Source organism: Lissotriton vulgaris, chromosome 1_1 (assembly GCF_964263255.1).
Source record: "Lissotriton vulgaris chromosome 1_1, aLisVul1.2, whole genome shotgun sequence".
Lineage (NCBI taxonomy): Eukaryota > Metazoa > Chordata > Amphibia > Caudata > Salamandridae > Lissotriton > Lissotriton vulgaris.
In genome coordinates, this window is record NC_141685.1 from 218,757,769 (window position 1) to 218,773,138 (window position 15,370).

General features: G+C 42.4%; 1 protein-coding gene across 1 annotated transcript in view; it reads left to right on the forward strand.

Moving 5' to 3' along the window:
• The window catches only part of LOC147740929 (uncharacterized), a 493,251-nt gene that overhangs the window by 26,961 nt on the left and 450,920 nt on the right, over nucleotides 1–15,370 (forward strand). Inside the window, exon 2 of the mRNA XM_086936080.1 lies at nucleotides 12,128–12,157. Coding sequence (XP_086792206.1) covers nucleotides 12,128–12,157 — 30 coding nt within the window. The remainder of the gene's footprint in view (nucleotides 1–12,127; nucleotides 12,158–15,370) is intronic.

Sequence of the window (15,370 nt, forward strand, 5' to 3'; positions counted from 1 at the left end):
TACTGATCTCTATTTTGCCTCTTACTGCTCATTTCTCTATATTATTTTGCCTCTTTCAGCTAATTGATGCCATTTATTCTGCCTCTTTCTGCTCCTTTCTGACATTAATTCTGCCTAATTCTGCTCTCTTCTGTCCTTCTGGACCCAGGGAGCCCCTGCAGCCTCCGTGGTCACTGCTGGCTCACTGCTTCCTGCAGTAGTTGGCATTGCTCTCAAACATAGGGAGCTGCTAAAGATGCATTTATCTCACCTTGTATTTAGTTCTAGTCACTCCAATCAGAAACAATTCAATTGCCTTTGATTGATTTGTTTGATAAGGCTCCTTAAAAAGAGACTCCTTTACCGGGATTCCTAGCATGCTACATTTTGGATGAGTGTGTGAAAATTTTGAGTAAAACTAAGTCATGTGGGGTGTTATTGGAAGATGACAGAATATGCTTTTGTTGAATTCTAACTTTTTTGAGTTCTCCTGAGATAATTGTAGGTGATCCTTTTTTCATCTCGCCCTGATGTAGAAATTAATACAATGCCGAAAGTAGGCAAGTGATACAAATTTTAGATCTAGACGTGAATGAGATTAGGCCTCAATATGAATCCCCACCCACTCTGAAGAAGATTTATACACAAGTTAAACTGGGGTTCAGACCTTGATTCTTTTGAACTTTTGAAATTCCACGGGCTTGGAAATGTAAGGGTCAGCTGTCAATGACCTTGCTCTGACCTCTTCTGCGTGAGTGTATTGAATCAAGTTACTCCACTGATGAACTAACTTGAAATATGTTGCAATATGTGAACTGTGCATTAACATGTGATGCTACTAATGTAATTTGTATTTTATTGCATGCATGACTGCCTCTCCCTAGCCTGCCTCTGAAAGATAGCAGGGACTAAATACCAGACATTTTCATATCTGCATTGTTGTTCTGTGTGAAATGGAATTGTTGCAGGCAGTAATAGCTTCTTACCAAACAAGGTTTGACTGCAGAGAATTGGAGAGAGCATATAAAATAGAAAAAACGAAAGTACTCAGAAAGGAGAGTTTCACTGGCTACAAAACCACAGCTATCTTGCATATACATCCTTTGAATTATTTTGCCTGACCATTTCTCAAACTTTGTGGTGAAATGAGAGGAGTGGGAGAGGCTGCTTGATAAAAGCTATTCTCAGAATGTCCAATTGAGAGAGTTGGTTGTTTCATCCCGACTAAGGGGCAGATTCAGAGTTTAGCACAGAGGGAACTTTATGTCAATGGCAACGGAGTACCCTCCGCTAAACTCAATGTCCTTCCACCAGATTTAAAGATTGCAGGTGTACTCCTTCGATGGCCAGACAGAGTATGGACCGTCAAAAGATAGCCAGCCGACTTCCCACCCAATTTAAAATGGGCAATCAGATGGCATTTGTTTCTGTCTGTCACCACCAGGTAAAACCTATTGGTGAGGGCCGGTAAAACATATAATGAACAACATAGACAGAATCTCTCATATTGTGGGGGTCATTAGTTTTTCATTTTTCAAAAATAAACTTCCAGTTTTGGAATTTGATTATGAAAAATTGAAACATTTCTAGAAGTTTAATAGGTGGCCTTCATGTTTGATGGAGCTGTCTGTCAAACTTTTGTAACATTGACAGGAACCATCATGTCAGGGGTTCCAGGCAATGTTAAGAGTTGTCCACTGAGCTGACTAAATCAGCCCCTAAGATTAATAAAATTAAAAGACTTACATTCGCCTATTTGACTCTCTCAAAATTATAGCATGCTAGTAAAATCTATGGCATGCTTTAGATGTAGTTATGCAGATTGTCACCTGTTTCATGTGACAGAGGTCTGTTCAGGGATCACAAAATATGTGTCTACTATTATGTCTACAACACACACAAAAAAGATAGATTAGGGTCAGAGGCCAAAGTTTAAAGACTGAATGGAATATGTAGCTCCAGACTGACTTGTACATACAAAATATAGTGAAAGAGAGAACAAATAAAGGAAGTTCCTACTAAGAATCAGAATTGTGAAATGGCAAATAGACTTAGAAATGTATGCGTATGGATTCCCATCATTCACCAAGCCTGGTGATCAGCTTCATCATTTGGGTATCCTTTGATATAAGAAATGACAGACTAGCTCTATAAATCTCAGAGCTTACGAATGTCAAAAAAGGTATAATTACCAAGATGAGCAGGATAGAGTGTGTGGGACCAAGTTTTTTATGAAAAAGTTTTTGTGAATGCAGTGAAAAATTGTGGGGTGCAAAAATATAAAATTGGCGCGTGAACAGACTAACAGTTCTTATTCGTGTCAGTCACGATCAAAGATTAAAAACGTGAACGCCAGGACTAGTTTTAACAAATAGCTGTCCTAAGCCAGAGTGGTCAACATGTTTCAGCACTTTAGGCAACAGATAGAGCCATGTGCTTTTGTCAGGACCTCAAAAAACCAAAAGGCAATTATTGCTATTCACAATACAAAAAAAGGATATGGTGTGAGTACAGAATCTCACGTTCCCGTTTTCCTCTTGATGTCTTCAATTTTCTGAAAAAATAAATGAACAAGCACAGAACACATGTGATTCTTAGAAAAAAACAACCAACTAGTTCTCTCATAATATGTGGCCACAAAGTATTATGCCATCATATATGTCCCTGAATGGTACAAAACTCCATCTTACCTTTGTAGTATGGAAGACAAAGCCTCACCCCACCTGGCAACGGCTCAGGATATAGGAGGCACCGCTCTAAAAAGAAAAATACACCAGACTAGAATTCATGTGGTGTATCGGACTTTTACATTAAAATCAGTAACAATTGTCCCAAGCACACCAGCACACAACCAAATAAGCATTAGATACACTCTCATTATATTTATGTAGTTTGTTGGTGGGTAAAAACAGAGCCCCAAGAAGATGTGATCTGCTCAAGAACATATTCTACATCAATATATCAGCATAAGTTTCTCGACCAATGGGGTACACCTCAAAGGAAAAAGAGCTGTTTTTTCTTTTTTCTTTTCTTTATGAACACACAAAATACATTGCCCACATTCCATTGTCCACTTAGAATTTTATCAGTCTTTTTGCAAACAAGCTGCATAGGTGATCTACAGTGTCCTGTTCACTTACATATTTCATAGAGCTTTGTAGTATGGAAAAAGTTATATCAGCCCCTTATGTCTAAGCAGCTACACTATCTCGCGTGTCATGTAAATGAGCATTTCTATTTCCTTGATTAATCAAGTGTGGCGCATTGACAAGCGCGGTTGTAACCATTCCTATAACTCATAGGTCTTTGCAATGGAAAAATAAAACTGACTCAGCCTCCTGTCTCTAGACAGCACAATGTCTCGCGTTTTATATACAAGAGTATTGCTGAGAGTTTATACTATTGTGTCCCCGTGATACACCTAGCATAGCATATTAACCAGAGCGGTCCCATAGCTCACAGATCTACGTAATGGTGAGACGGAACTTGAATCAGCCCATAAATTCTGAGCTGTATCACTGTCCCGTGTATTCTATAGATGGCCTCTCTATCCCCGTGAATCTACTAGCGCAGCGTACCAAACAGCGCGGCATATCAGCACGGCATTCAATCAGAAATGAAAGTAAGATCTCTGCCTACCTTTCCGTCGGTACCTCGGACGGTCAGCAGAGCCGTCGGGGAGGTACCGAACGGGTGAGCGCCATCGGTTTAGTACCTTGTGTGTACACGGCAGGCTTCCGGGTCCCGATCTGAAGTCTCTCGGTACTACGCATCCCGCGGGACTTCAATCGGAACTACGAAAAGGAAGGGAAATTTAGCCCAAGTCTGGCCTTTAGAGGTGGAAAAGCCTGCTTTGCACGAAATATGCACAGAATTTATATATGTCAAGTGTATTTCCCGAAATACCCCCAAATGGAGGAAGCCTGCTTAGCACAAAATATGCACAGAATTTATACATGTTAAGTTTATTTCCCGAAATACCCCCAAGTGGTAGAGATCATGTCCAGAATTGTCAAGAGTTGTTAAGACATGTGGGAAATGTAGTACCCAAAATCCTACTCTCTACATGGGATATTAACCTAGGCTTTTCATACCAACATGGCACTCCATTATTTTTCTAATAATGTGTATCCATGATAAGATCAATTAGAGGTAGTGCCCAGATGTAATGGAGACAGTACTCTTTTGGCATTGCTCGCAGATATTAACAAAACAGAAGGATTTAAAGCAATGACCAATGAATGGAGTCGTTTAATCCATTTCAGTCGCTTTTGAGTCTAAAAACCCAACGCTGTTCTCTAAGGAACAAGAACTTTGCAATGTCGGTGACATGCTGAGGGATGTAGGGTTGTTCTAAAATAGTCCAGGTCATCTCCTCAGGTTTATGGTTCAATTCTAGAAAATGGGCAGTTAATCTTGTAGCTTGTTTTTTGCACCTTATGGTGCTCATGTGTTCCATGATGCGCAGCTTAACCTTACGTGCCGTCATACCCACATAGTGTAGTTCACAGGGGCAGGAAATAAGATAAACCACTCGTTCGCTGTTACAGTTGGTCATCTTCTTCTGTACCCATGGGCGTTCGGTGCCTATGTCAACAGTCTTAGATTTCTTCGTCATGGGACAAACCTTGCAAGTGCCACAAGGGAAATTACCCTGTAGGTTCGGAATACCCCAGATGGTGTCTCGTGTAGCTGCTTCAATGGCACGTGGCCTTGTGTGTGCCAGCTTGTCTCGTAGGTTGCTATTTCTTTTGAAAGCAAAGAGAGGGGGGGGGGCAGGTTGTCACCTTCAACATTGAGGATTTCCCAGTTCTTCAGAATAGATTTTTTTACATCGTTGGACACTGTTGAAAATGTATTCACAAATGTCAACCTCTGAGGCGAGGTCTGTTTGGTATTGACCTCAAGTAGACTCTCCCGATTGTTATTGCTGGCCCGTTTGATCGCTTGCCTAACAACTTTCTTCGGATAGTTTCTCTCTAACAGATTAGCTGTCAGAGTTTTGGCATGTTTGTGAAAGCTCTCTTTTGTGGAGCAGTTTCTCCGAATGCGGAGAAACTGCCCGTAAGGCAAGTTATCCCTGAGGGCTACAGGGTGGTGGCTGTTGTAGCTCAACAAGGAGTGCCTTGCCATGGGTTTGGTGTACAGTTCAGTTTCATGGCCATCAGGTGAGGCCGTAATCAGAAAGTCCAGAAAGGGCAGTGTATGTTTATCCATCTCTACTGTAAACCTCAAGAAGTTGTTCCTGGCATTTAGCCACATGAGAAACTCGTTCACACTTGCGATGTCCCCTCTCCAAATAACCAAGATATCGTCAATATATCGCCTCCAAAGGCGGATGGAGTTGCGATAGGGGTTGTTCTGATTGAGGACATGTTCTTGCTCGAACACGTGGACATAGAGATTAGCCATGCTGGGAGCAAAAACGCTCCCCATGCTCGTACCAGATGTTTGGAGGTAGAGGGTGTCCTCGAATTTGAAGAAATTTTCTGTCATGGCTATTTGTGCACACACCATGATGAAATGCGGCTGTGTTATGGAATCTAAGTTGCGTTGTGACAACAGAGTATTCACAGAATCCAGAGTCTCATCCTGTGGGATTGAGGTGTAGAGGGACTCTACATCGAATGACACAAGTATGTCTGTCTCATAGTTATATTCAATGCTGGGGATGAGCTTGAGGACGTCTTTAGTGTCCTGAAGGAAGGTAGGTGTTTCCTTCACCATGGGATTTAAAAAGAAATCAACAAATGTGGAGAGGGGTTCTAGTAAGGACCCAATCCCTGATATGATAGGTCGTCCCAAGGGTGGTTGATTTGGTTTATGAACCTTGGGGAGGACATAAAAATAGGGCATGACAGGTTTAGTGGTAACGAGAAATTTGGCTTCATGTGCTGTTATCCACCCTTCACTTTCAGCCTCTTCCACTATAATAGAGATTTCTCTTTTTATTCTTTCAGTGGGATCTTGTTTGAGGGGTCGGTAAGCATTTCTCATACCTAGCTGACGTAAACACTCATTACGATAGATTTCGGTGTCAAGGAGAACTATCGCTCCGCCTTTGTCTGCCGGCTTAATGGTAACAGTGGTGTCAGACATAAGGCTACGAAGGGCTAGATGTTCTTCCTTCGTAAGGTTAGAGAATTTCTTACGTTCTTTTTGTAAAGTGAAGGTGAGATCTCTATTCACTGCTCTTTTGAAAGTAAGTACTTGTGGGGGTACAAGATTGACAGGGGGACAGACGTAGACGGTTGTCTCAGCCCAGTATTGGAGTCACTAGATTCTGCACCAGATTATTTGTCTTTAAAGAAAAAGTGTAATCTCACTTTACGAAAAAAGTTATCCATTTCCCAGGTCACTTTAAAAGGATCACCATGAGTGGTACTTACGAAACCCAAGCCTCTGTTGAGTATCTTTTTCTTCACTCTCAGTCAATTCCCATGAGCTCAGATTTATCACTAATCCGACTCGTTGCTCGTCCCTGCTTGCCCCTGTTTGTTCTTCTTGGAGCTGCGCAGAGTCCGGGGTGAGGGAGGTGGACTCCAGTGGACTTGAGCTCTCTGATTTCTGCGTCTGCCTCTCTGTTGTCCTCGGACAAACCCTAAAAAATGCTGGTTAGGAAAATTACCTTGAAAGTTTTGATAGGGTAACATTAGGCCCATTGAACCTATGGGGCCAGGGGGAAAGGGCGGTTGCCAGGGATTGGGTTGCCACCAAGGAGGGAATTGGTTGTAAGAATCTCCTCGCCAATTTTGTTGGTACATTCTCCCTCTACCTCTTCCCCTTTGTTTACCGCTTTGAGCGGATGAGTCAGAATCGCTACAGTCAGTTTTATTGTCGGTTGATGAACCATAGCCCGATCCAAGTCTGCGGCCTTTAGTATTAAGATCAGGTGGAACATATCCATCACTAGTGTAAGGGTATATTTTCTCAAATTTAAACTTCGCTAAGTCCTTTTTAAATTTTTCCATTTTTGAGAAAAGAATATTCTCCTTAAATTCTTTGTTGGTCTTGTTCGATTCTTCCTGATTTTTCTTAAAGGACGTGCTGATAGTGGTCTTAATTTGGTTCTCAAGCACCTGTATCTCTATTAGGATGGTGTCTGCCACGCGTTTTGCAGTTTTAATAATTAAGATTAACCAATCGCGTGTGCAGCGCCAGGCAATCATTGACCAATCTTTAAGGAATTCTTTGTCCTTTAAAAACAATCTTGGTGCATTTGTCACTATAAGCCCTGAAGTGGTGCAGTTCACTCTGAGATATTCTGCCATAGCCAGACCGTGAACTATTGTACGTGAATGGGATTTTTTAAGGCCAAGTACTTTATACCATTCATCTTCGTTGATAGCAGCTGAGGAAGACGGAAGATTATCAAGGATGCTAGGGTTTAATGCTAGAATGGATTCTAACTCATTGTCATCATACGACAGGCCACGAATCTCTGCCATGGTCCGGTCTAGAATATAATATAAAGAAGATAGAAAAAATGTGAGTGTATCCGTGCACAAAGGGACCAGTGTGGTTGCCAAGGACTAACGTACTATAATAACGGAGCTACTGTTACACTTTGCGTGTAATCAAACCTAGTAAAATATAGGACGACAAAATGACCCACAGCCGAGGCTGCACTTAACCACAACACACACAAAAAAGATAGATTAGGGTCAGAGGCCAAAGTTTAAAGACTGAATGGAATATGTAGCCCCAGACTGACTTGTACATACAAAATATATTCCCATACACATACACACTCTATCCTGCTCATCTTGGTAATCATACCTTTTTTGACATTCGTAAGCTCTGAGATTTATAGAGCTAGTCTGTCATTTCTTATATCAAAGGATACCCAAATGATGAAGCTGATCACCAGGCTTGGTGAATGATGGGAATCCATATGCATAAATGTCTATGTCTATTTGCCATTTCACAATTCTGATTCTTAGTAGGAACTTCCTTTATTTGTTCTCTCTTTCTCTAGACGTTGGAATATATTTTGTATGTACTATTCTGTCTACCCTACTGAAAAGACTAAGCAGATAAATTTAGCGCTCACCACAGATTGATGTCCTGTGAACACTACATGACATTGGGCAGTCATGGTGAATGTTGAGTAATAACAAAAAGGGATATTGCCATATATTGGAAATCTACCACAACTCCTACATTTTCAGAATGGCTGGGAGCAGTGGACAGATGTGTGGTATTCATGGACCGCATCTAAATGGACAGAGGTTGCCCTCTTAAACATTAACAGACTTGGGGGAAGTGGTGGTAATATTATGACATATTTTAGGTGTGATGTTGACTTTGCTCTGCATAACATTCAAATTCTATTGTTCCAATCATCCCTATGAGAGTTTATGTTATGTTGTATGTTTCTGTACACAATAAAATATGGTTTATAAAAAATATGGCAGTTTATGTGAAGCAAGATGCTCTGGGCCTCATTTATGAAAAGTGACGCATCGCTGCGTGAAAACAGCGAAGCGTCACTTTTCATTGCGCCCTCCTTGCGACACCAATGATGCGTCATATTTACATTATGACGCATCATTGCTCAAGGAGTTACAGATACGTTCATATTTCTGACGTATCTGTAAGTGCAAAAGAGACGCAAGCCCCATGTGAAAGGGCCTGCGCCAGTCTTACGCCTGCTGTGAGGCAGGCGCAAGATTTTGACGCAACCGCTTCCTAAAAGTAACGCAGTGAAATCTCATAGATTTCACTGCGTCACTTCTACGACCCTTTCTTGCGTCAATACACCCCCCTTGCATACATTATACCTGGCGCAGCTATAATGAGGCGCAGGGGTTTACAAAGTGACGCATCTACCTAGATGCGTCACTTTGTAAATATGGCGCAACAAGGCGCATTTTTTACACCACTGGTGCATCACCAAAAGTGACGCACCGGCGGCGTAAAAGTGACGCAAGGGCTCATAAATAAGGCCATATATATATGTGTATATATATATATATATACATACTAGCAGCCCGTCCCGACGTTGTCCGGGTATGAATTGCTGCCGGCCAGTGGTATATTGTTTTGTAGGATTTCGTTTTGATAGCATTTCTTATCTGTGACAGGCCTGTGAAACGCTCCGATTCACAGTGCACTGCTGATGCACTTAAGAGTGCGCATTCAGAAGTGTGTGAACTCGAGTTTCCCTACTTTATTTTTCCTTGCAATATTATATAGCGCAAACTCGACAACATGGCATGAGCACAATTTACATTACAGAAGAACACACTAATTTGTGGTAGGCACGGTGAGACAAAGCAATTTGCCTGGAATCACAGGATGTTGACCTGATGCCGAGATTCAAACGTAGCTCCCCAGCTCTAAAGTTCGCAATTCTAGAACTTTTGGCGGGAGGTGTGTCTAAAAGTGTATGTCGGTGCAGGCCATCAATGAGAGAGACCTGTGCATTTTTCAAATCGGTGGTGAAAAAATATGAGTATTTTGCTGGAGATGTGGGCCGCCGTGCCACCAATGTACTTACCGGGGGGTGGGTAAACACCCATTATTGCGCAACTTTCTTTCCGCAGACCATCACTCTGCATACATTCATTATGAAAGTACCATGACTCCGCAATGCCATTATAACGCATGGCATTACATTTTATATGCTTTTACCACGCACACATTTACAACAAAATTCGTTGTAAATGCATGAATGGTAAAAGCATGTTTTTTTTATTTTTGGATAAGGTAAGTATGGGTATAGGGGTATATGTTTTGGGTTACTGAGGTATATGTTTTGGGGTGTTTGGGTATTTTAAGGGTTCAGATATAGTTTTGGGTTATGGGGTACAGGGGTAGTTTTAGCGTTTAGGGATAGGTATGGGTTTTGGGGTACAGGCGTATTTTTAGGGTTCAGGGCTAGGTTTGGGTTTTGGGGTGAAGGGGTATTTTTAGGGTTCAGGGGTAGGTTTGGGTTTTGGGGTTCAGGGGTATTTTAAGGGTTCAGGGCTAGGTTTGGGTTTTGGGGTACAGGGTTATTTTTAGGGTTCAGGGCTAGGTTTGGGTTTTGAGATGCTGGGGTACTTTTAGGGTTCAGGGGTAGGTTTGGGTTTTGGGGTACAGGGGTATTTCGAGGGTTCAGGGCTAGGTTTGTGTTTTGGGGTACAAGTGTATTTTAGGGTTCAGGGGTAGGTTTGGGTTTTGGGGTACAGTGGTATTTTTAGGGTTCAGGGCTAGGTTTGGGTTTTGGGGTACAGGGGTATTTTTAGGGTTCAGGGGTAGGTTTGGGTTTTGAGGTACAGGGGTATTTATAGGGGTCAGGGCTAGGTTTGGGGTTTGGGGTACAGGGGTATTTTTTGGGTTTAGGGATAGGTTTGGGTTTTGGGGTACAGGGTATATTTATAGGGTTAAGATGGGTTAGTGTTTAACGGTGTTGGGGTATTTTAAGGAGTAAGGTAGGGTTATGATTATGGGGTGCAGGGGTATTTAAAGGGAGCAGGATGGGATTAGCACACAATATGAGACATGGCATGAAGGGTGGAACGTACCACACACCCCCAGCGTTTGTCACACCCCCAGCACACGCCCACAGCACAACGCAGACACGCCCACAAGGGACTACTTTGCTGGCACGGTTCTTTTACCTTTTAAATGTATATGGTGGGCGTCTGCATAGCCTATGTCCTTCTGCTGCAACTGCCCTTTCCAACTCTGTATTGGGTGTTGTGATTGGTGCCGTGGTTCCTGAGATCACCCGCCTCTAAGGTTTGGGCTCTTTATTATAGTAGTATGGATATATAAAATAGCAATTGATAATAAATTATTTCAAAGGTTTTGCAATATCAAACGGAAAACCTATTTTGATTTTCATAAAACTCTTAGATACATAGGCACAGCAGAAAACACTTGATTGTACATCTGGGATGCCAGTCAATAAACCAAAGTTGTGTAAGCCTCTAAGGCCCATTTTATCAAAAGCATTTTTGGGGTGATCTCTCCCTTTTTTAACTGCTCTGCATTGTTACATTTGGTCATGGATTTCAACAGATGCCAGAATCCCAGTAGCTGCCCTATTTTTTACTTCTGGTTGCTAGACTGCCCATTTGTTTAGCCCCCAGTTGGCATTGCTTACCCAGATGGGGGTATAGACTGCTTCACCACTGTGCAGTCTTTATCTGGCTGACTTTTTGCCACTAAAATTACCTTAAGCCCCACAGGCTTTACCCAGGGCCTCACCAGGCCACCATTTTCTGCAATTGAAACCTCACCTTTGTGTCACCATGCCTAAACATGTTTGCAGGAGAGCAGTCCAGGGTAAAGGTCAGCTCATTCAGCCATTAAAGACTTTCCTATTTCCTGCTTGGTTTATTTTGGCTTCTGTTGGACAGTTCTCCTTTTGTCCAGTCTTAATGCCAAGATAGCCTTTGGGGTAACAGTATGGAGTAGCAAACTAATAATAAAGCACACAATTTGTCAGCCCACATAGTTTATTTATTTTTGCCTACGCTACTCTTTCTTCTCCATTGAACAATCCTACCCATATCCGGGCTCTTACACGTTACACGTTATATATATCCTAATTTTCTTTCTGCTGCTTCTCAGCTATCTCCATTTTTTCTACTACAGTTTCTTAATTTCCTGTATTTGCTCTTCTTTTCCAAGGAGATCTTTTTAGTAATCATTCCTTCATTTCTCTCCACTGCCTCTATTACTTTTCTTCTACCTTAATTCAATTTCCTCTCTACCATTCTGATTTCTCTCAGGTCTAACTCCAAGATCTCCGGTTTGTTCAGTTAGTACCCCAGTACACTATTAACTCCCTAATTTCCTTCTCTGATCTTAGCCCCTCTTCTTTCCAGTAGCCTCCCATTCCTCCTCTGCACTATCTAGATCCATCTCACACCTCATCTGTCCATAGCCTTATATTTTCCTATTTTGCTTGTAGGACTCTCTTCTTATTTTTCATCCTTTCCCTGTCATCCTCTCTGTGGTGTCCTCCATTCTCACATCCTTGTGTCCACTCTCTCCTCTTCCTCTTCAGTTTTCTCCAGTGCATCTCTCTTCATCTTCCCATGGTCTTTCCTCTCTTGGGTTGTCTCTCAGTAATATTCAGTGTCAGCCGCCTTTTTTGTTTTCTCTACCACCTCCTGAGGATAACAGCCATTATTTCTTCTCCCCTCTCCAGGCTCTTCATGGTACAGCCCGGCAATTCCAGGTATGTTGCTTAATATGGATTTGTTTTAGTCAAAACTGGAGGCCTAATCTTCCAAGGCAGCCTTAATTCATGATGGATGAATGGATGGATTATCTGATCATAAATATGCACATAAGATTCCTCACTACACAGGAATACTATACAACTATGAGATGGAACAGGCATATATTTGCAACAAAAAATCAGTTTCAGCAAATAATTCTAAATTCACTTCGATTACACACTTCTTATATGGTATTTCTACAAAGCAGAAAGCAGAGGATAGGGCGCGTGAATATATGTGGCCCACTATAATGCAGCCAACAAGCACGTACCTAGCTCTTCTCTTGGGAATAATGTGTGAAGACATTGATGACTTACCACAGTGGAGTACAGTAGAAGCTGACTTCTCTGAGCTAATAGTTCTCACTTTTCTATTCCAACTTCAAAACAAGGCAACCCTAACTTGAACAGTTAGGCTAAATGTGTGATGTACAACATCAGAAAACAAGAAGGCAAGATATTTAAAATGTGTCTTAATGTGCAGTTATACAAGGACTTTACTAGTACTTTAAGCAGGTATGAAAATAATTTTGCAGTTCCCTCTTTTTTCATCATGAAAACTCACAACAAATCAATATTGTCCGGTCTGATCTCTTAAAAAAAACGGTTGCGGATCCCTCAATCCTCTCCAATTATAGACCAATTTCTCTCCTCCACTACCTGGCTAAGGTCCTTGAAGCCCATGTAACCACCCATCTCTCCAATTTTATTGAACAATCTAACTACTTGGATCCTCATCAAGCTGGATTTCGCCCTGCTCATTCCACCGAGACTGTTATCACCGCTGTCATGGATTCTCTTCGCGACAATGCAGATAAGGGAATACCTCAGGCTCTGGTCCTATTGGATCTCTCGGCCGCGTTCGACATGGTCGACCATGCCATCTTATTGGACCGTGTCGACCAGGCCGGCATCTGCAACTCAGCCTACAGCTGGATTAGGTCCTTCCTTAGCGACCGCACTCAAGCGGTCCGCCTTGCCCCCTCACTGCCCCCAAACTTCGGACCCCCTGTGGGGTTCCTCAGGGTTCTTCGTTGTCTCCCCTTTTGTTTAATTTGTACCTTGTCCCTTTGATCCAGTCCCTGAAAAGGTTCAAGGCTGTCACATTCAATTATGCAGACGACCTTCAGCTTATTTTTTCCATAGACCATTCTCCCGAATCTATCAGGGAGTTCCAGGATACCATGCTGCACATTTGTTATTGGATAGACTCTAATCACTTAAAATTTAACCCCGGCAAGACCGAATTAGTTCTTATCGGCAAAAGCCAAATATTCTGAGGTCCACACTATTGGCCCCCCGAACTCGGTCCCCCCCCACCCCCTCTACCTCAGTAAAGAGCCTAGGAGTAGTCATTGATAGGGATCTGTCACTGAAAACTCAAGTAGGCACGGTGGTATCCTCCTGCTTTTACCAGCTTCGCAGGATCAAGAAAATCAGTTGTATACTAACCCAGTCGGCCTTGATCCAGGTGGTGATAGCATTAGTACTGTCACACCTGGATTATGCCATTTCCATCTATCTGGGCCTCCCTCTTTTTCTCAGTAAACGCCTTCAACTGGTGCAGAATCAAGCAGCCAGATTGGTCCACCAGCAACCTCGTTAGCAATCAGCCAGGCCCCTGTTAAAACAACTCCATTGACTCCCTATCTCCCAACGAGTAGAACTTAAAACTGCATGTATCATTTTTAAATCTCCCCATGCTCACAGTCCCCAATTCATTAACATTCTTCTGCCCAGGTACATCCCTTCCCGTAACGTTTGGTCTGCCAATCTTCATCTTTTGGTTACTCCCTCTTTCAAACTGCAACTTCAGGGAGGACTCAGGTTTGCGACCCTTGCCTCCAGACTCTGGAATTCCCTTCCTCTCGGGATCCGCTCCTGCACCGACCTCTTAATGTTCAGGAAACAGCTTAAGACCTTGCTTTTCCCTCAGGCCTAGGCATAACCCTTCTATCCACCTGGGGCCCTGCTAGTCAGCGCCATGAAACTTCTGGGTGTACGTGCACTATATAAAAGGTTATTAACATAACATAACATAACATACCATGAATATTAGCATCATGACAGTTTTCATCTTCTACACAACTGTTAGCCTCTATAGTTAGAGCAAGTGGATAAGTAGGGGAAATTGCTTTATTTCTGTTGATACGTTGAATGGTGGCTATGCTTAGTAGAGCCAAAAGATCACAGCAAGCATTTTGTCTAGTATTATTTTTACAAAATGTTTCCCCAATATCCAGATATTCCAGCTATCCACTACCAGATGATACCATTGTTAATTTCAAAGACTCTTTTATTCTCATGCAAGTCACTCACGCTACTCTTGATGTGGCCTATTTGTTCACATATGCGGAGTCAAGTGTTAGGTATGCAAGCAGAACATTCTGACCCAACTATGACACACAATTCCCCCTTAGCAGCAAGGACAAACTCCAGGTCCAAATCAAATTTCCATTTGTTTGGCACTACTAGCTTGATTTTTTTCAGTGCATCCTTGTCTCAAGGAATTTATCCCAACCACCAAAAAGTGGACCGGACATCTCTGATCTTAAAGAAATCTAATGTGGATTCGGTCTCACGAACAATGTTAGGCCTATCTCAGACTTCTCAATGCTGGGTATGGCAATAGAGAAATATGTGGCACTGAAGCTACAGTTGCAAACAAATATTCCTCTTAGACTCTTCACAATCAAGCTTCACAAAAAGACCAAGACTTAAATAGTTATGCTGAAGGTACTGGGTGACATTCTTAGCATCCTAGATGAAGGTGAATCCTGCCTTTGAGTATTACTGGAATTTGTGGAAGGATTTGACGCAGTAGACCATGATCTGCAACTAAATTCCCTGGAAAGAGGGATGGGCTTCCGAGATGCAGTACTCAACTTTTCATTGAATGGCTTAGGTCAAAGAGGTCTTCACCCAGCCCGGAAACCACTTTTCGGCAGTGGAGGCTGGTCACACAGCACCAAACACCACCATGCTGCATCTTTCCTGCAGCGAATCCAAGTGGAGAGTGATAAACCACATATACCCTTTCAGGGTGACAGCCGGCACCCAGGAGAGCATATTGTGCCCAGAGGTATAGGCTTTCTGTTTTGAATAGTGGGGTCTCAAATGTAAAATCACACTGCTCTGGCTTTACCAGCCACCAATGCAGATCAGAACTGG